This window comes from Phlebotomus papatasi, chromosome 3 (assembly GCF_024763615.1).
Source record: "Phlebotomus papatasi isolate M1 chromosome 3, Ppap_2.1, whole genome shotgun sequence".
Taxonomy (NCBI): Eukaryota; Metazoa; Arthropoda; class Insecta; order Diptera; family Psychodidae; genus Phlebotomus; species Phlebotomus papatasi.
The window spans coordinates 41385509-41400451 of NC_077224.1; the positions used below are offsets into that span (position 1 = coordinate 41385509).

General features: G+C 32.5%; 2 protein-coding genes across 2 annotated transcripts in view; both read left to right on the top strand.

The window, feature by feature from the left end:
• The window catches only part of LOC129805729 (peroxiredoxin 1-like), a 345084-nt gene that overhangs the window by 309530 nt on the left and 20611 nt on the right, over positions 1-14943 (top strand). The window lies entirely within an intron of this gene.
• On the top strand, positions 2728-14918 carry LOC129805709 (acetylcholine receptor subunit alpha-like 1). Its single transcript, XM_055853805.1, has 4 exons — positions 2728-2909; positions 8748-8935; positions 8994-9809; positions 14574-14918. The coding sequence occupies exons 1-4, from the start codon at positions 2828-2830 to the stop codon at positions 14781-14783; spliced, it is 1296 nt and encodes a 431-aa protein (XP_055709780.1). The 5' UTR covers positions 2728-2827; the 3' UTR covers positions 14784-14918.

Consider the following 14943-nt stretch of genomic DNA (forward strand, 5'->3'; position numbering starts at 1 on the left):
TCTCAAAAGATTTAAATGGCCTATAATTTATATTTGCTGGAATGCCTTAAGCCTTTTCTCTTGACGTGAATTTTAGTCTCTAACAGTAGCTTAGTTATGGATCGTCTCTTGTCTCAGGGGGTGTCTACATACACTTAACTTTCCGATATACGGATGACAGCTGTCAAACACTAGAGAATTCAAAAAATCACCCTTCGCAGGTTTTTATTTGTCAATATAACCCTCAATAATTATCTGGATAACGGAAAGTTGACTGCAGTTGACTGCAATTTCTTTTTATTTAAAAATTTCCATATTTTTATTTTAATGATATAGTCCCTCCATCCCGAAAAAAGTCGTACGTTTTTTAGTACATGTTATATTAAATAATGCATGACTTTTTTGGGACAGAGGGAGTAGCATTTAAAAAAGATGGCAAAATTATTATATAATCAAAATGGGACTAAGAGGGTACGAAAAGACGATTTTCGGATTTGTCTATTATTCAATATTTTAAACGGTTTTGATTAACTGCTTAAAAATAGGCTTCATCATTTTAAATAAAAGCGTCAAATTGTCATCCGAATAATAAAACGGACAATGTATATCAATTTTACAACATACTCTGGGGATACATACTCTGTACCCAAGTAGCAAAAGCCTAGTTCTTAAATAAGCTTGACGAACTGACTTAATTATACCTGATCCACTTAAAAGTCGTATCAGTGACAGTTCCCGGATAAGATATTAAGTACTTATTAAGTAGCTTATAAGTTCCTAAATCAATTACTTAATTTTAAGGAGTTGTAGAAGAACCAAATACTTAAAAATTGTATGAAAAAGAGTCAACCGTCAAGTATGGAAAATGGCGAAAGTGAATTGGCATGGGTCCACCTTAACGCTAAGTAGATAATTAAGGTCATATAAGGGTCATATGCCTTTATTTAAGCAGTTTGTAATCAAGGAAATCAGAAATACTTTTCTCGAAGTGATTAGTAAGGGATTTTCGTCTAAGCACTTTTGAAGTAATTACTTATTAATCTTCTTCTTCTCTTCTTTAAAGCTTTGGTAGGGGCCGGACGTCTCTTGACATCCACACAGCCCTACTTATTAATCAAAGTTACCATGTGTCCACCGCATTATCTATTTCGTCAGACGTCAACACATTCGCCCAAAAAGTGCCTTAATTAAGTACTTATTAAGGACTTATTTTATTCACTTAAACCAAAATAGTTTTCAAGAGCATGGACAATTAATAGTAACAGGTTACCCTGTGTTAGTCGGATTATGAAGAATCCTCTTATTCTTTCCTTTTACGTTAAGGCTGTTGTCATTTTTGAATCCATATCGCCACTCATTTACTCCGTCGTATTTTTCACTTTTCTTTTTTTTCAATTATACCTTGTTTTGCTACTTCCTTATTATCCTGTGCTCCAATAGAATAAAATTCTTTTTATTATAATTTTATTTAAAAAAAAATTGAAAAAATAAAAATTTATAGTATTTTGAGTAAAATAAGAAGTGTCTAATATTACCGTAGATGCGGGTGACTTTGTCCTCCATGGGTGACTTTGACCCCCTAGTGTTCGTAACCTTTTCTTTAATTCTAAAGCACGTTAGTTCTAAAGTTCGTAAAGCACGTCATATAATAGTCACCATACGGTTGGCGATTCGCTATTTGTTTATCGAATTAGTATGAAAATATTAGTATGGCGATTCGATTATCTAATCTTATGAAGTAAACGTTTTCCAAAAAATCGTCACTGATAAGAATTTAGAGAAATTAAACTACAATGATTGAGCTTAAAGTGTGAAGATTGAATAACCCAATAACGAGACTTTAGTCATGCTGTGCCACTTGGGTAGCAAAGGTTTGGAGACGACAGCATATCTCTTAAGAAACTGTTCTCTCAAAATTTAGGGAAAAAAAACAGAGATATTGCGTACTACGGACGGCCGGCCGAATTGCCGGCTTATGATTTTCGGGATCAGGGATGTTCAAAACATATACCCTGTGAATTTCAGCTCGATCTAAGCACTTTGAGAAAATCCGAGGATTACAATAGGTGTGATTAGAAGGAATCACACCTAATTATCTACTAACAATTTCGAAACAATTCTTTTACAATTTTAAATTTCTGCAAGTGTTTATTAAATATATCCTTAGTTTTTTTTTTTATTTCACAAATTCAAAGACATCAAGTTTAGTCGACTTTGTAATTATTTTATTTTAAAACAAATAAGGCTTTATAAGAATTAGAAGTATTTTTTATCTAAGGACTGAATTATTAAATCCTTCATCAAACTTTCAATTCCTTTTTTGGAACGTGAAATTTTAAATAAAAAAAATCAATTCTTTTCTAAAGCATTGAAAAGCATTAAATTCCCTCTAAAATGGCCTTTAGAGATGTTTAAATTGCCTCAATAAACACCCCAATGGATTGCTTGGTATAGGAAGTGAATTGGTATAGAAAAAAATCCCACAAATAAATGATCAGATTTAAGGAGTTTAAAGTGTTCAATTGAGAGAACGTTGCTATTTTGGTTTTATCGGTCAAATCTCGGTGCTCAACACGCTGCTAGCCAAGCATATGAATATGTGCGGGGGAGAGATGGTTAAATTCCAATAAAAGTAATAGCGACTGATGGCACAATAGCATTAAAACCCATATCATGGAAGTTTGTATAACATATTGTCACACAATAGATCTCCTTGAGGTCGCATCTCTTAACTGGATTAAGAAATTCAGTGTCTCTCTGAGTGTTGATCGAGTCGGAGTGCTCGCATCTCCCTTCCTGGAATATTGCGTAACAGTGTTATAGGATTTGTTAGAAAAAGTTGCTAGAAATGAAAAATAAACTGCAGAATTTTGTGCCAATTTTAGGATTATTGAGTGTCTTTGGAAATGTGGAAGCATCTTCACCAACAGGTGAGAATTTTTGTTTAATTAATCACCCTTTGCTTTATCAAGAATTTTTAATAGAAAGAAAATTTTTAGCCAGTTGTAAGATTGAGAAAAATACTGTAATAAACAATTTATTTTGGACCTTTAAGTGGTAATTTATGCTGTCGCGCAGCATTGTTGTTTGCTTGAACGGAAGTTCTAATCAGCTTTAGATTTTATAATGTGTCAATGGAGCAAATTTGTAGAAAGTATATCTGTAAAGATCTCACACATCTCTTTAAATGAAGTTTACTTTAAATTTTGAGCATTGAAAATTTCAGCCTATTTGTTCCAAAATGTAATAATTCAGTTTTATTTTTTTAGAAAACCTCTTTATTCTGAAAATTAGAGAGAGATTTCTTTACATAAAATAAAATTTTTGATTTTTTTTAATATTTATGCATTATCCACATGTGATTAAAATTTAATGGAGTGTTGATGCTGATAGGACTTTGTAAATACCTTGAAATGATTCCTCCGGTTTCCATTACTTAAAATTAAAATTCTCGGTGAGAGTGACTTGGGGATTTATTTTCTGTTGTGTTACATGTGGGGTATAAAAATTGACTGACTGTTATCTCAAGCTAACCCTCTTTTATAGTGTCTCTCAATAGATTAATACTCGGCAATGTTGTGGCTATTATTTTTCCGAGGCTCCACTCTTATCATATTAGGGTAAGTGTGCCAAATTTCGGCCAGCTTGCAATTCCGGTCACCTTTTTTTGCTCCTGGAATTTCCATTAATTTTTAGTTTTTACACTGTAGAGATTATGCAATGCAAAAGAATAACAAAAAATGTAGCTTCGACAAACAAGATGACGTGAAAAAGACATTGGAAGAATTCCCGGAGGGTATGGAACTATGAGAATGAAAGTGGCCGAAATAAGGCACCAAAGCTATGTCTACATTTTTATTCATTTTAAAATGTATTAAGAATGATTTTAAAGTAAATAAAGACGATAAACTATCTATAAGGTTCCAAGCAACACTCCTTAAGAAGAAGGAATAAAAAAAATTAATTTGTATTAAAAATATTACATTTAAAACTTGACACTTTGATGTTTGCATGCAACTATGCCGAAATTTGGCACACCTACCCTATATTATTCATGGTGCTCCTCAATTCTAAGACAAGTTGTTTTCATCTTCCGCGATGTCCAGACTCCACACGATCAAATTCGAGATAAGCGTATCGTCTCTATTTCATAAACTTCACACTTTAGGCGTATGATAAACACTTTTTAATTATATTTTTTTGTCAAATTTCCTTATGATTTGGTTTAATTCAATTGGGCTATTTTTCAATTTATATTTCTGGGAAAGAAAGATATGACAAAGCGTCCTATCTTTGCGGAATGCACGAAATCACGAGAGAGAGCTCTCCCTGTATTATTTTATCGCATGATTTTTTGGAGCTTACTGATCTACTAGATATTAAATTGATTCAGCATTTAAAAATCGAAAATTCGTAAAGAAATTATCTTTCTAATCTTAGAATGCACTGGCATTAGTCATAAGCACACGGACAAACAAAAAATGACAAAAATATAAATACGATAAAGATAAGTCATAGGGTAAGTGTGCCAAATTTCGGCATAGTTGCATGCAAGCGTCAAAGTTTAAAATGTAATATTTTAAATACAAATTGATTTTTTTATTCTTTCTTTTGTCATTTTAAAATACATTTTAAAATGAATAAAAATATAGACATAGCTATGGTGTCCTATTTCGGCCACCTTCATTCTCTTGCCCTTCGGGAATTCTTCCAATATTTTTTTCACGTCATCTCGTTTGTCGAAGCTACATTTTTTGTTATTCTTTTGCATCGTATAATCTCTAGAGTACGTAAAATCTAAAAGTTCATGGAAATTCGAGGAACAAAAAAGGTGGCCGAAATTGCAAGCTGGCCGGAATTTGGCACACTTACCCTATATATTATACGGATATTTAAGCGATTTATTACTGATTTCGAGACCATTCCAAAAAGTCCTAATTCAATCAAAATATGTTGGAAACAGGATTTTTGAAGTAGTTAATCTTTGATTTTCAAAAACTCATAATGGCGAATTTTTAAGTCATAGTTGTTTGGACAAAATGTGGGATTACCTCCAAAACATATTTAAAAATAAAAGAAATTGTAAGAGTCATTTTGAAATAAACTAAAAAACACATGATCTTAGAGGGGTTAGAGGAGGGTGAGGCACAATAAAAATCATAATAATGTTTCTTAAGTCGACTTATGGGGGAGGGGCTCACCGAAGACCAAAAGCTCGTATCTTTTACCATTATTTAGCCTCCAGTTAAGTTACAAGGTTACAAACAAAAAAAAAATATTAAAAAATATAGATGATTTTACAGCAACTTTACCGATTCATTACCAATTCTAACCGATGCAGTAGGGTTAAAAATTTTAAGACCTGTCCAAAAAAAATCCATTTTGGACCAAATCAGTTGAAAAATAGGCCCTGTAAGACTAGTTCTTAAAAATTAAAAATGGCAATTTTTTTAGGTTGTAGGGGTTGTAGGTATGTTTGAACAAAATGTTCACCTAGGCTGCCACTAAAATATTTCCGAAAATATAAGAAATCTATAGTGGGCTTTTTCAAAATAAACCGAAAAACATGTTTTTATGTTTGGAGGGGTTGGAGGTTTTTTTTTATTGGAGGTCACCAAAGACTGGAAGTTCATATCTTTTACCGTTTAAGCTCCAGGACGGTGACGAGTTGAAAAAGCGGATTGTATAACAACTGCTCTCTCTTTGAGTTTCAGTACCAAGATAATAAACTTCATCCTTTAAGTACTTCAAAATGTTGAGGTTACCTGCCAAAAGACAGTTTGATCCTATCAAGCTTCATGATCTGTTCTTTGATTTATTTGAATGCTTTCATGCTGTCATACTATTTCGAGGCTTTCGAGGGAATAAATTTTAATTGTCTAAATAAAACATTTTATAAAAATATTTTCCGAAATTAAATATATTTAATTACAAGCAAATAATGCTTTAGTTTAGGTCATTAAAAGTCTCATTTATTTTATTTCGTCACTTTTTATTTGTTTGTATAGTTTACAAACTATTTTGACGAAGTAACAGAAAAAATATAGGTTTACAGTTTATTTCAATTCAAAAATATTTTCTACTCATCATAAAATTCAGGTATTAATAAAATAGTGAGAAAATAAGAAAAGACAGAAATAAAACTTACAAAAAGATATGGTCCTTTATTTTATAATAACAATACGTAAAAGTGCATTAAGAGTGGATCTGAGACTTATAGCCACGTACAGAAAATTATTTTCTACAAGTTTTTTTATATTCTTTGCTCAAGTAATATAAATTTTTGTCAAGGTAACTTTTACAAAACAGTGCTATTTAAATATTCAGGCGCATTTTTAAACATTTTCATAAAATCTTTCATAAAATCTATTATTCTGACCATTACAAATTCACCACTTTGGACCATTTTGGTCTCCTGCTTAATTTTCAGTTAATACTAAAAAAAAACAATATTTATTATAATGAAATACTTGTTCATATTGTTTAATAATGTGTTGTAGGTTTTTTTTTTTTGAAATCTTTTACCTCACTTCCTAATGGAAAGGAAGGGAACAAAACTGGTCAGAAAGGGTTAGTCTAAAAAGTTTACAAAGATGTTTATACCGATAGTCATTTCCAAATCCCAAATAATTCATAATTATGTTATAAATATAAATTTTAAAAAACTTATGTAAAATAAATAATTCAACTTTATTTAATAAAATTTGCTTTATGTCATAATGTTCCCGAAAATAATCTACAGTAGAGCTTCGCTATAGTCCATATTTGGTTCCAGATTTGACACTTGGGTCGCACTATAGTCCATGTCATTTTTTTAAAATTATCAACGATTTTTAGTATTGAAATTGCTCGAGGGCTTCCATTTTCTTTGCGATTGTGGTACTTGCCCTCGCTCTCTTCATTATGGATCACAATTAACACAACTACTCAATAAAGTTTGCCAAAAATATTAAAATACACTCTTAGAAAAAATTAGTTCGTACAAGCTCATATACAGTTATTAGAACTATAAAATATAGTAAATATAGACCCAACTATATATTTAGTTTGGGTAACTAAATGAAATAGTTGACCACAGTTAGTTAAAGTATCCTTTTCATTTAGTTATCACAACTAAGTCAAAATAATAATGGGTACTATAACATATTAGTTCCAATTACTAAATAAATGGGGTTGATACCCATCTTATTGGCTGTAATAACTATATCATATTAGTTGTGGTTACTATATAGCATTCATTGTGATGCACATTTCTTATTAGTTGCTTAAAATTCGAAAGAGCTTCAACGCATTACTAAAATAAAAATCACTCTTTACTATTGGAAAAGTAGTCATAACTTTATGAAAATATAGGCCCATCTATTTACATTGGTTGTGAGAACTAAAAGGAATTAGTGACCAATATTAGTTGGGATAATGATTTCATTTAATTAACACAAGCAAATATAATTGTATGAAAGCATTATGAAATAATTGCCGCAACTTATCCACGTAAATATTGTCTTATATTCTCACTACTAATAAATTTATTATGAGTATAATGTTTTAAGAATATAAGAACTATTTTAAATAGATTTGATAATAATCGCCCGAACAACTAATTTTCATTGGTAATCACGTCTAAACTTTTCTAAGAGTGTAATTATGACAACATTGCATGTCGCATACTAAAAAACATAACCTAAAACTTAAAATCAGTGTTTTGAAATCAACGGTCGATAAATTGTGGACTATAGAGCGATGGCCTATAGCCGGGCTCTACTGTACTCTATATTCTTTGTTAATAATTATTTTTTTCTTAATGTTCTTGTAACAATTTACTTCATCTTATGAAGATTTACAATAGGATAGGATAGGACTTATAGGGGAAAGTGCTCTCCCTTCTAACGTTCATGCCTTCGAATAATGTAAATTTCTTTTGTTTTTCGTAAGAGATTTACACTAAATTATCACGGAATTATCAACAATTGATGATAAGCCAACTAATATTTAATAGAAATGTGTAAGTTTTGTTAAGAAAACTAAAAGAAAATTCACATTATTCGAAGGCATGAACGTTCGAAGGGAGAATACTTTCCCCTAGATTATTTGCTATCAGTATTTAATCTTAAATCAAAATTTTCCCAAACACCTTTCAATAACCAGTTAGAGAAGTTAAGCCATTTGGCTAAGCCTTAGGTCTGAAGCCCGTATAAGGAAAAGGCTTTCAGGGTTCGCACGCACACTCTACAAATTAGGTCAGTTTCGTCAGATTAATTAAAGGAATAATATGGGAAAATATGAAGTCTGAAAGCCTTCCCCTAAAAATTTCTACATTAAAAATACAGTAGACTCTCACTCAATCGGCTCTTTTTAAATCGGGCGACAAATTTTGTTGACAAATTTCACGTTTAATTATGAAGCTAATTCGACCAAATTCGCTGTAGTTCTTGCTATTTTATCGTGATTCTTTATAATTGAGCGCTTTTTGTGGAATTTACAAAGGCTTTGACGCTCAATTCTATCGCTAAACCGGATGACATTTTGCCCCATATTCCCGATTGAGAGAGAGTCTACTGTATTTCGAAAGATCTAAAATTAAAGAAGTTTTTTTTTACCACAACATTTCGACTTAGAATATTTCAGCACTGATTTTATTTTACAAAGTAAAAAAAATACATAAATAAAATACAAGGTTTAATAGAAAAATTGATTCCAACAAAATTAAAACTGGAAACCCAATAAAGCTCTTTCTTTTAATCTTTTATACCTTCTCTTAATTAAATTAGGCATTAAACCGATATGGAATGCCACCTGGACAGACAAGCTCAAGAGAGATCTGTTCAGGACTTATGATAAATTTGCAAGGCCAGAAGAGTACTACAACACAACTAATGTTGATATTGGCTTAACTGTCCTTCATATCACTGTTGATGAGACGAAATCCACAATGACTGTCCATGGATGGATAAAATTTGTGAGTAATTGAAATAGGGAAATTTTCCATTTAACGACAGTGATCGATGGTCTTGCAGAAATGGAATGATCCCAAGCTTCATTGGAATGCGTCAGATTATGGAGGATTAACTACCATCCACGTGGCTGATCATGAAATCTGGCAGCCAGACGTTGTTCTCTACAACAGTGCTGATGGAAATTCTGTAGATCACTATGCCAACACTCACTCAATTCTCAATAGCAATGGGGATGTGGTATGGGTTCCTCCATGTCAATTGACTGTCTTCTGTGCAATAGATTTGGAATACTGGCCTCAGGATCAACATATCTGCAGAATAGTTATTGGATCCTGGACATATGACGGAAACAAGCTCAATCTACGCATTTTTGAAGGCGAGGGCATTACGCTGGAACCCTATCTACACAATCACGAATGGAACATTGTGGACACAAGTATAAAACGCAATGAAAAGATCTACACATGCTGTCCAGAGCCCTATGTCGACATTTCCTACAATCTTACGATTGTTCGTAGATCTCCCATGTACAAGGCAATTGTTGTGACTCCAGTCACTGTAATTGTCCTCCTGACTCTTGCCACCTTTTGGCTACCATCGAATGCTGGTGAAAAGATCCTCCTAAATGGCGTGATTGCTGTTGTTATCTGTGTCTTCCAGTTCTATTTATCCACCCTCATTCCCGCCATGGTCTTCAATACTCCCCTAGTGGTGCACTTCTTGAACTCTTGCCTCTATCTCGTCGGATTCTCCACCTTGATCGCTGTGACTGTGCTTAGTTTGTCTCGCAATAAATACGCTTCCACAATGCCTTGGGCAATCAAATCAACCCTTGATGGAAGATGTGGAAAGGTCCTGGGATTGCATATCTTACAGGTATTTTTTTTAAATCAATTGAAATTTTTAAAAACTACAATTTTTTACAAGCATAACAACTTTAAAACAATGCAAAGTGAATACATAGAATTTTAAAATCAAATTTCTTGAAATTGGCAATATTAAATTTCAGATTCACGTTCATCATCTTTTGATGAAGAACAATCAATTTATGAAAAATCAACTTGCTGAATTTTCCTCGTGGGCAAGGATAATGCAATTTAAATTAATTTATTTCGGTTTTCTAAACTATCGGGCTCAAATTTTAGTATGTTATAGCTGGGCCTTAGGGCTTTCCATCAATACCAAACTTAAGGTCCCCCGACCCCCCTGACCCGAGCAATAAGATTCCAAAAAACAATTCTTAAAATGGCCATAACTCCGGTTCTAATTATCAGAATTTAAAAAGTGATGGCGTTTTGGAAAGCTCTCGTGAAATGCCACTAACATCACAAGTTCATAAAACTACCGCTAGGGGAGCTATTTTTAAAAAGAAGATTTTTCAATTTTCTAAGTTAAATAACTCAGAAATTCCTTTATATATCGGGCTAAAATTTTAGTATGTTGTAGCCCTTGATTATACCTGCCAAACAAAAAAATACTTAAGTCGATCCATAACCCCTGACCCGAGCTATAAGGGGTCAAAGTTCAAATTAACAATTCTAACATAATTAACAATTCTCCGGTTCTAATTAACATATCGACCTAAATTTTGGCTTTCTGGTTTCGTCTCAATGAGCACTTTCAGATGAAAGTTTAAAAAGTCACCACAGGTGGCGCTGCGATAACGTCAAAATTCATCAAAATTCAAAATCATTTCTCTCAAAAATTCCTCTGTGCAAGTTAATGAAATTTTAGAGTGTTGTAGTTCAGTCTAGGACATTTCCAAAATGGTGCGTAAGTGCGCTGTGGTTGTAATAGAACCGGAGATATAAGGGGTCAAAGTTCACGAAATTCAAAAAATCATATCTCCGGTTCTATGTGACCGATTTTGATGGCTGAGGCCGCAAATGAAAGATCTCGCTAAATTCTACAACTTTCTAGAACATTTGAACTTCGTGGGACCAACACCAGAAGCGCTACAGTCGAAAAACCAATTTCAATATGACATAACCTCAATTATCTCGACTGTCGCTGAACCGATCTTGATGATTACTTCGACATAATTGTAGAGGGCATTTGTCTCTACATTTCGTTCATACATCATTTTTCGCTCAGATAATTCAATCTGTCCGATTTTGCCGTTTAAGTGTGAAAAAATTGACTTTTCCCATAATAACGCTTTGAAACCACTCAGATGCCAATTTGAGTGCTTCCACTCGACCAAGACACTTAAAATAGGGTTTGAAATGAAAAGTCTCACAAAATACAACAATTCTTTAACATAGTTGAAGTTCATCAAATGAACACTTGGGGCGCTCTGATCGAAAAAATCAGTTCAGAAACAAACAATGTCGATTATCTCGGCTTTTGATTAATCAATGAGATCAAGTTCTACAGCAAAATTGTAGATAACATTCTGGTCTACATTTCACCCATATATCACTTTTCTGTCAGTCCATCCAAATCTTTGATATTTTAGTTTAAATACAAAATTTGCATAATTTAACGAATTTGATTTAATATAACTGAATGGCGTCCCCCAACTTCAGCTCTAAATCGAATTTGCGTACATTCCGTGTTAGCTCACATTAAGAATCTCACCTACATAAGCCGGTTAGGATTATCTGTCCCTTTAATTATTTGAAGCAAGAGACAATTTTCAGTGACTGTATTTTGGGAAGCCCAAGACTACGGTTTGGCTTAGAAATGACTCAGAATGGATGGTTCAGTAAATGGACAACATTTGAATAAAGAAAAAAAAATATTTCTTAAAATTGTTCATAATGTTTGTTAATTCCCTGTTGGACATTTACAAAATGTTTGTAAATTTCATATTACTCACTGAAAAAGTTCGTAAAAGTTTGTACTTTTTCCAAAACTTTGTTCGCAACTTTATCACTTGAGGAGCATTTTTTGTTCCATCACAATCATTTGTTCATGCATTTTTGTTTGTCTGACAAATCTTTAAAAAACAAATGACAAAATTTTAAGAACATTTTTTGGGTGATTACAAACATTTACGAACATTTACTAACAGATGTTTATAAAAAGTACAAAATGTACTCGTCAAGTGATAATCTTACGAGCAATGTTTGTGAGAAAAATACAAACTTTACGAACTTGTTAGTGGATATTACGATTTACGAGCATTTCGTAAATCCCCAATAGGAATTCATAAACATTTACAAATAATCTTTTTTTTTTATTTAATTTTTTAATTAGGAAAATGTCGCAGCTTCTCCTTGATTCCTCTCATCAAGGCATTAAGAAGATCTTCACCATGATTTCTGACCATTTCATTTCACTTTTTCTTGAAGTCCTCGATATTTTGGACAGGTTTGGCGTTCTTCTTCGGGTCCTTATTGATTTATTTCTCATTTATTTGTCAATATTTCTCAATGGAACGAATATTAGGGGTGTTTGGTGGGTTTATCTCCTTGATTATGCAATGGACTATGGGCATCATTCTTTTCATATACACTCAGTCCCGGCATTAAGTCCTTCGGGATTATGCACCTGACGGAATTATGCACACACAATTATGCAAATTTGCCTACCATCGGGGGTCAATTTATGAAATCATTTTTGAAATACGCCTGAATGCATACTATGTTGCGACGCGGGAAATTTGAAAACATTTTGCTACTTTTTCAGACAAAATTTTAATTTCTTTTTTTAAGGTATTTTTTTTATTATTCTAACCATTTATTGAAGAACTCTGGCTATGTACTGTTTGTTAATGCATTTATATTGTTGAATTAGTTGAAACAATTGAATCTTTTTGTTTGAACTAGTTTTACCGACTTTTACTCTGCGCGAAATTCGTTCAACGGTCAATTTATTCAAAAGAAAGCCCCTGTAGGTATGCAAATTTTCTCGATGCATAATGCCATTTCGCGCGTTTTTTTCGGTCCCGAAAATGTGCATAATGCCGGGATCTAGTGTATATACCATTCTTTTAGCTCAGATTTTAAATTCGAGTGGTCGAAAAAGTTTTTAATCATTTTACAAGTTCGGTTATGATAATAATACATAGTAAATAACGGTAAAATTTATTATAGCTCAAGGAGTAGCAATTATAGCTTATAATTAAGGAGTATCCCGTAGGTTTCCTCCAGCATTTATGTTTACTTTTTTTGCTTTTACTGGTAAGATTATATTGTCTTACATCCCCCTAACGCTAAGTATCCTTCTAATAAGTCGATATGTCCTTTGAAGGACTTTTATAAAATACTTAAGGAACGAAAAGCTACCTTTGTAGTATTTAATGTTAGTGGAATTTTGGAAAGGCCTAAGTGGTGGACTTCCACAAAAAAGCATTTTGTGGGTCTATTTAGATCGTGTTTAAATGTTTGAAGAATGGCTTAGAAAATTTCGATATAAGAATATTATTATTGAAAAGACCAACTTTACTTTAAACGGTCTCTAATATTGATGGCAATATTGTGAGTATTCGATTGGAAAAAATTATCGAATTGAGGAGATTATCAAGATTTTGGAAAAAAATAATTCCATAGTATTTCGCTATTTAGAAAAGCTTGGATGTATTTAAAAGCTCGATACATGGGTGCCACATTTTTTTCACTGAAAGGAATAAGGAGAACTGTAGGAACTGTATGGACTGTATTACGAGTTATTATGGTACTTTTTGCTCGTAACCTTTTAAGCAAAAACTTCTCTATCCAATTCCGAACAATTCTATGTTTAAACGGGTATGAAGTCTTTGGGGATAACGGCAATTAAGTAAGAGCTTGGTGATGCATAGGGTTTTAAGTGTAACCTTAGAGACATCTCACTGTAACTTAAGTAATTTTTTTCAAACATAACAAGAAATAAAAAATGATCAACTTTTGGAAAACAATTATTTTTGATAAAATATTAAATAAATTTGTTTTTGAATTACATGAATTAATATAATATTTATGGATTACAAGGGATTACAAGCATGAAAAAATAAAAATTTGAAGAATGATTTTCAATTTGATTTTTAATTTGAAAAATATCTGCTGCAAGTAATTCAAAATATAAGCAAAATATTTAAAAATATATATATAAATATACATAAAAATCAATTCCTTTAGAATTTTTTAAATATAGATATTGTTCATAATATTAAATGAATTATTGATTCCTAAGTACGAGAATTGCATGAAGTGTAAGAAGTGTTGGAAGTATTGCAGGATTTTCGGGAGTTTTCCGAAATGCTGGAAGTGCGAAGAACTCTTCCATATGAATTGTGGAAGTGTCTGGAAGTGGTGTACACATTTTCACCCTAATATCTCCCCCTTGTCTGTACCCGACCAATCAACTCCTACAGCCTTTTTCTCCTCACCCGTCTAACCTCATACACTACAACTTCTTGATTAAATTTAATAACAAAACATTACTCTTTTCTCTAGTTTAGAAGAAACTGCATTATTTGTAAAATAATTTATTAATATTCATGTAGGGGAAATCTCTCAGGCTTCGCACACACTCTGTATTCTAACACTTGATATTTTTCGCCATATTCTTGTTGTGTGACTTCATGCTAGTTTTTTTTAATATATTAGCCACTGACAGGTCAAATTCATTAAAGAAGTAATATGGGGAAAATATAAAGTGTTCGAAGCCGAAAGATTCCCCCTATCAGGTCAGGGCTTATGGTAAACTTTCTTAAAGGTTCAACCGAATATTCAGCAACGCAGCGAAGAATTGAGAGAGCCACCTTTTGAAGAAAACAACGCTCCTGATGACCGACACATGATTCATCCCGTGACCAAGAGTTCTAGCCAGCATGATTGGGCTATTCTGGCTACAGCTATCGACAGAATTGCATTTATCATTTACTGCTTCATTTACATTGGCCTGGCATCAATCTACTGCGTTTAAATTCCTGCGTAAACTTTGTCACTTGCCTAATAAATTCTCTTATCACTTTCATCACAATTATGCTAACATCTACTATTGCCAAAAGATTTTAACTCAATTTTTACAAATAAAACGTTCTTTTTAATTGCTGAAAAACGACTTTTCAATTTAAATTTTGGCG

Excerpts from the sequence above, each read along its gene's own strand:
- LOC129805709 (XM_055853805.1), top strand. The coding sequence starts at position 2,828 with ATGAAAAATAAACTGCAGAATTTTGTGCCAATTTTAGGATTATTGAGT. Across the intron at positions 8,936-8,993 it reads TCCATGGATGGATAAAATTT|AAATGGAATGATCCCAAGCT; the intron begins GTGAGTAATTGA and ends ATGGTCTTGCAG. Across the intron at positions 9,810-14,573 it reads TGGGATTGCATATCTTACAG|GTTCAACCGAATATTCAGCA; the intron begins GTATTTTTTTTA and ends ACTTTCTTAAAG.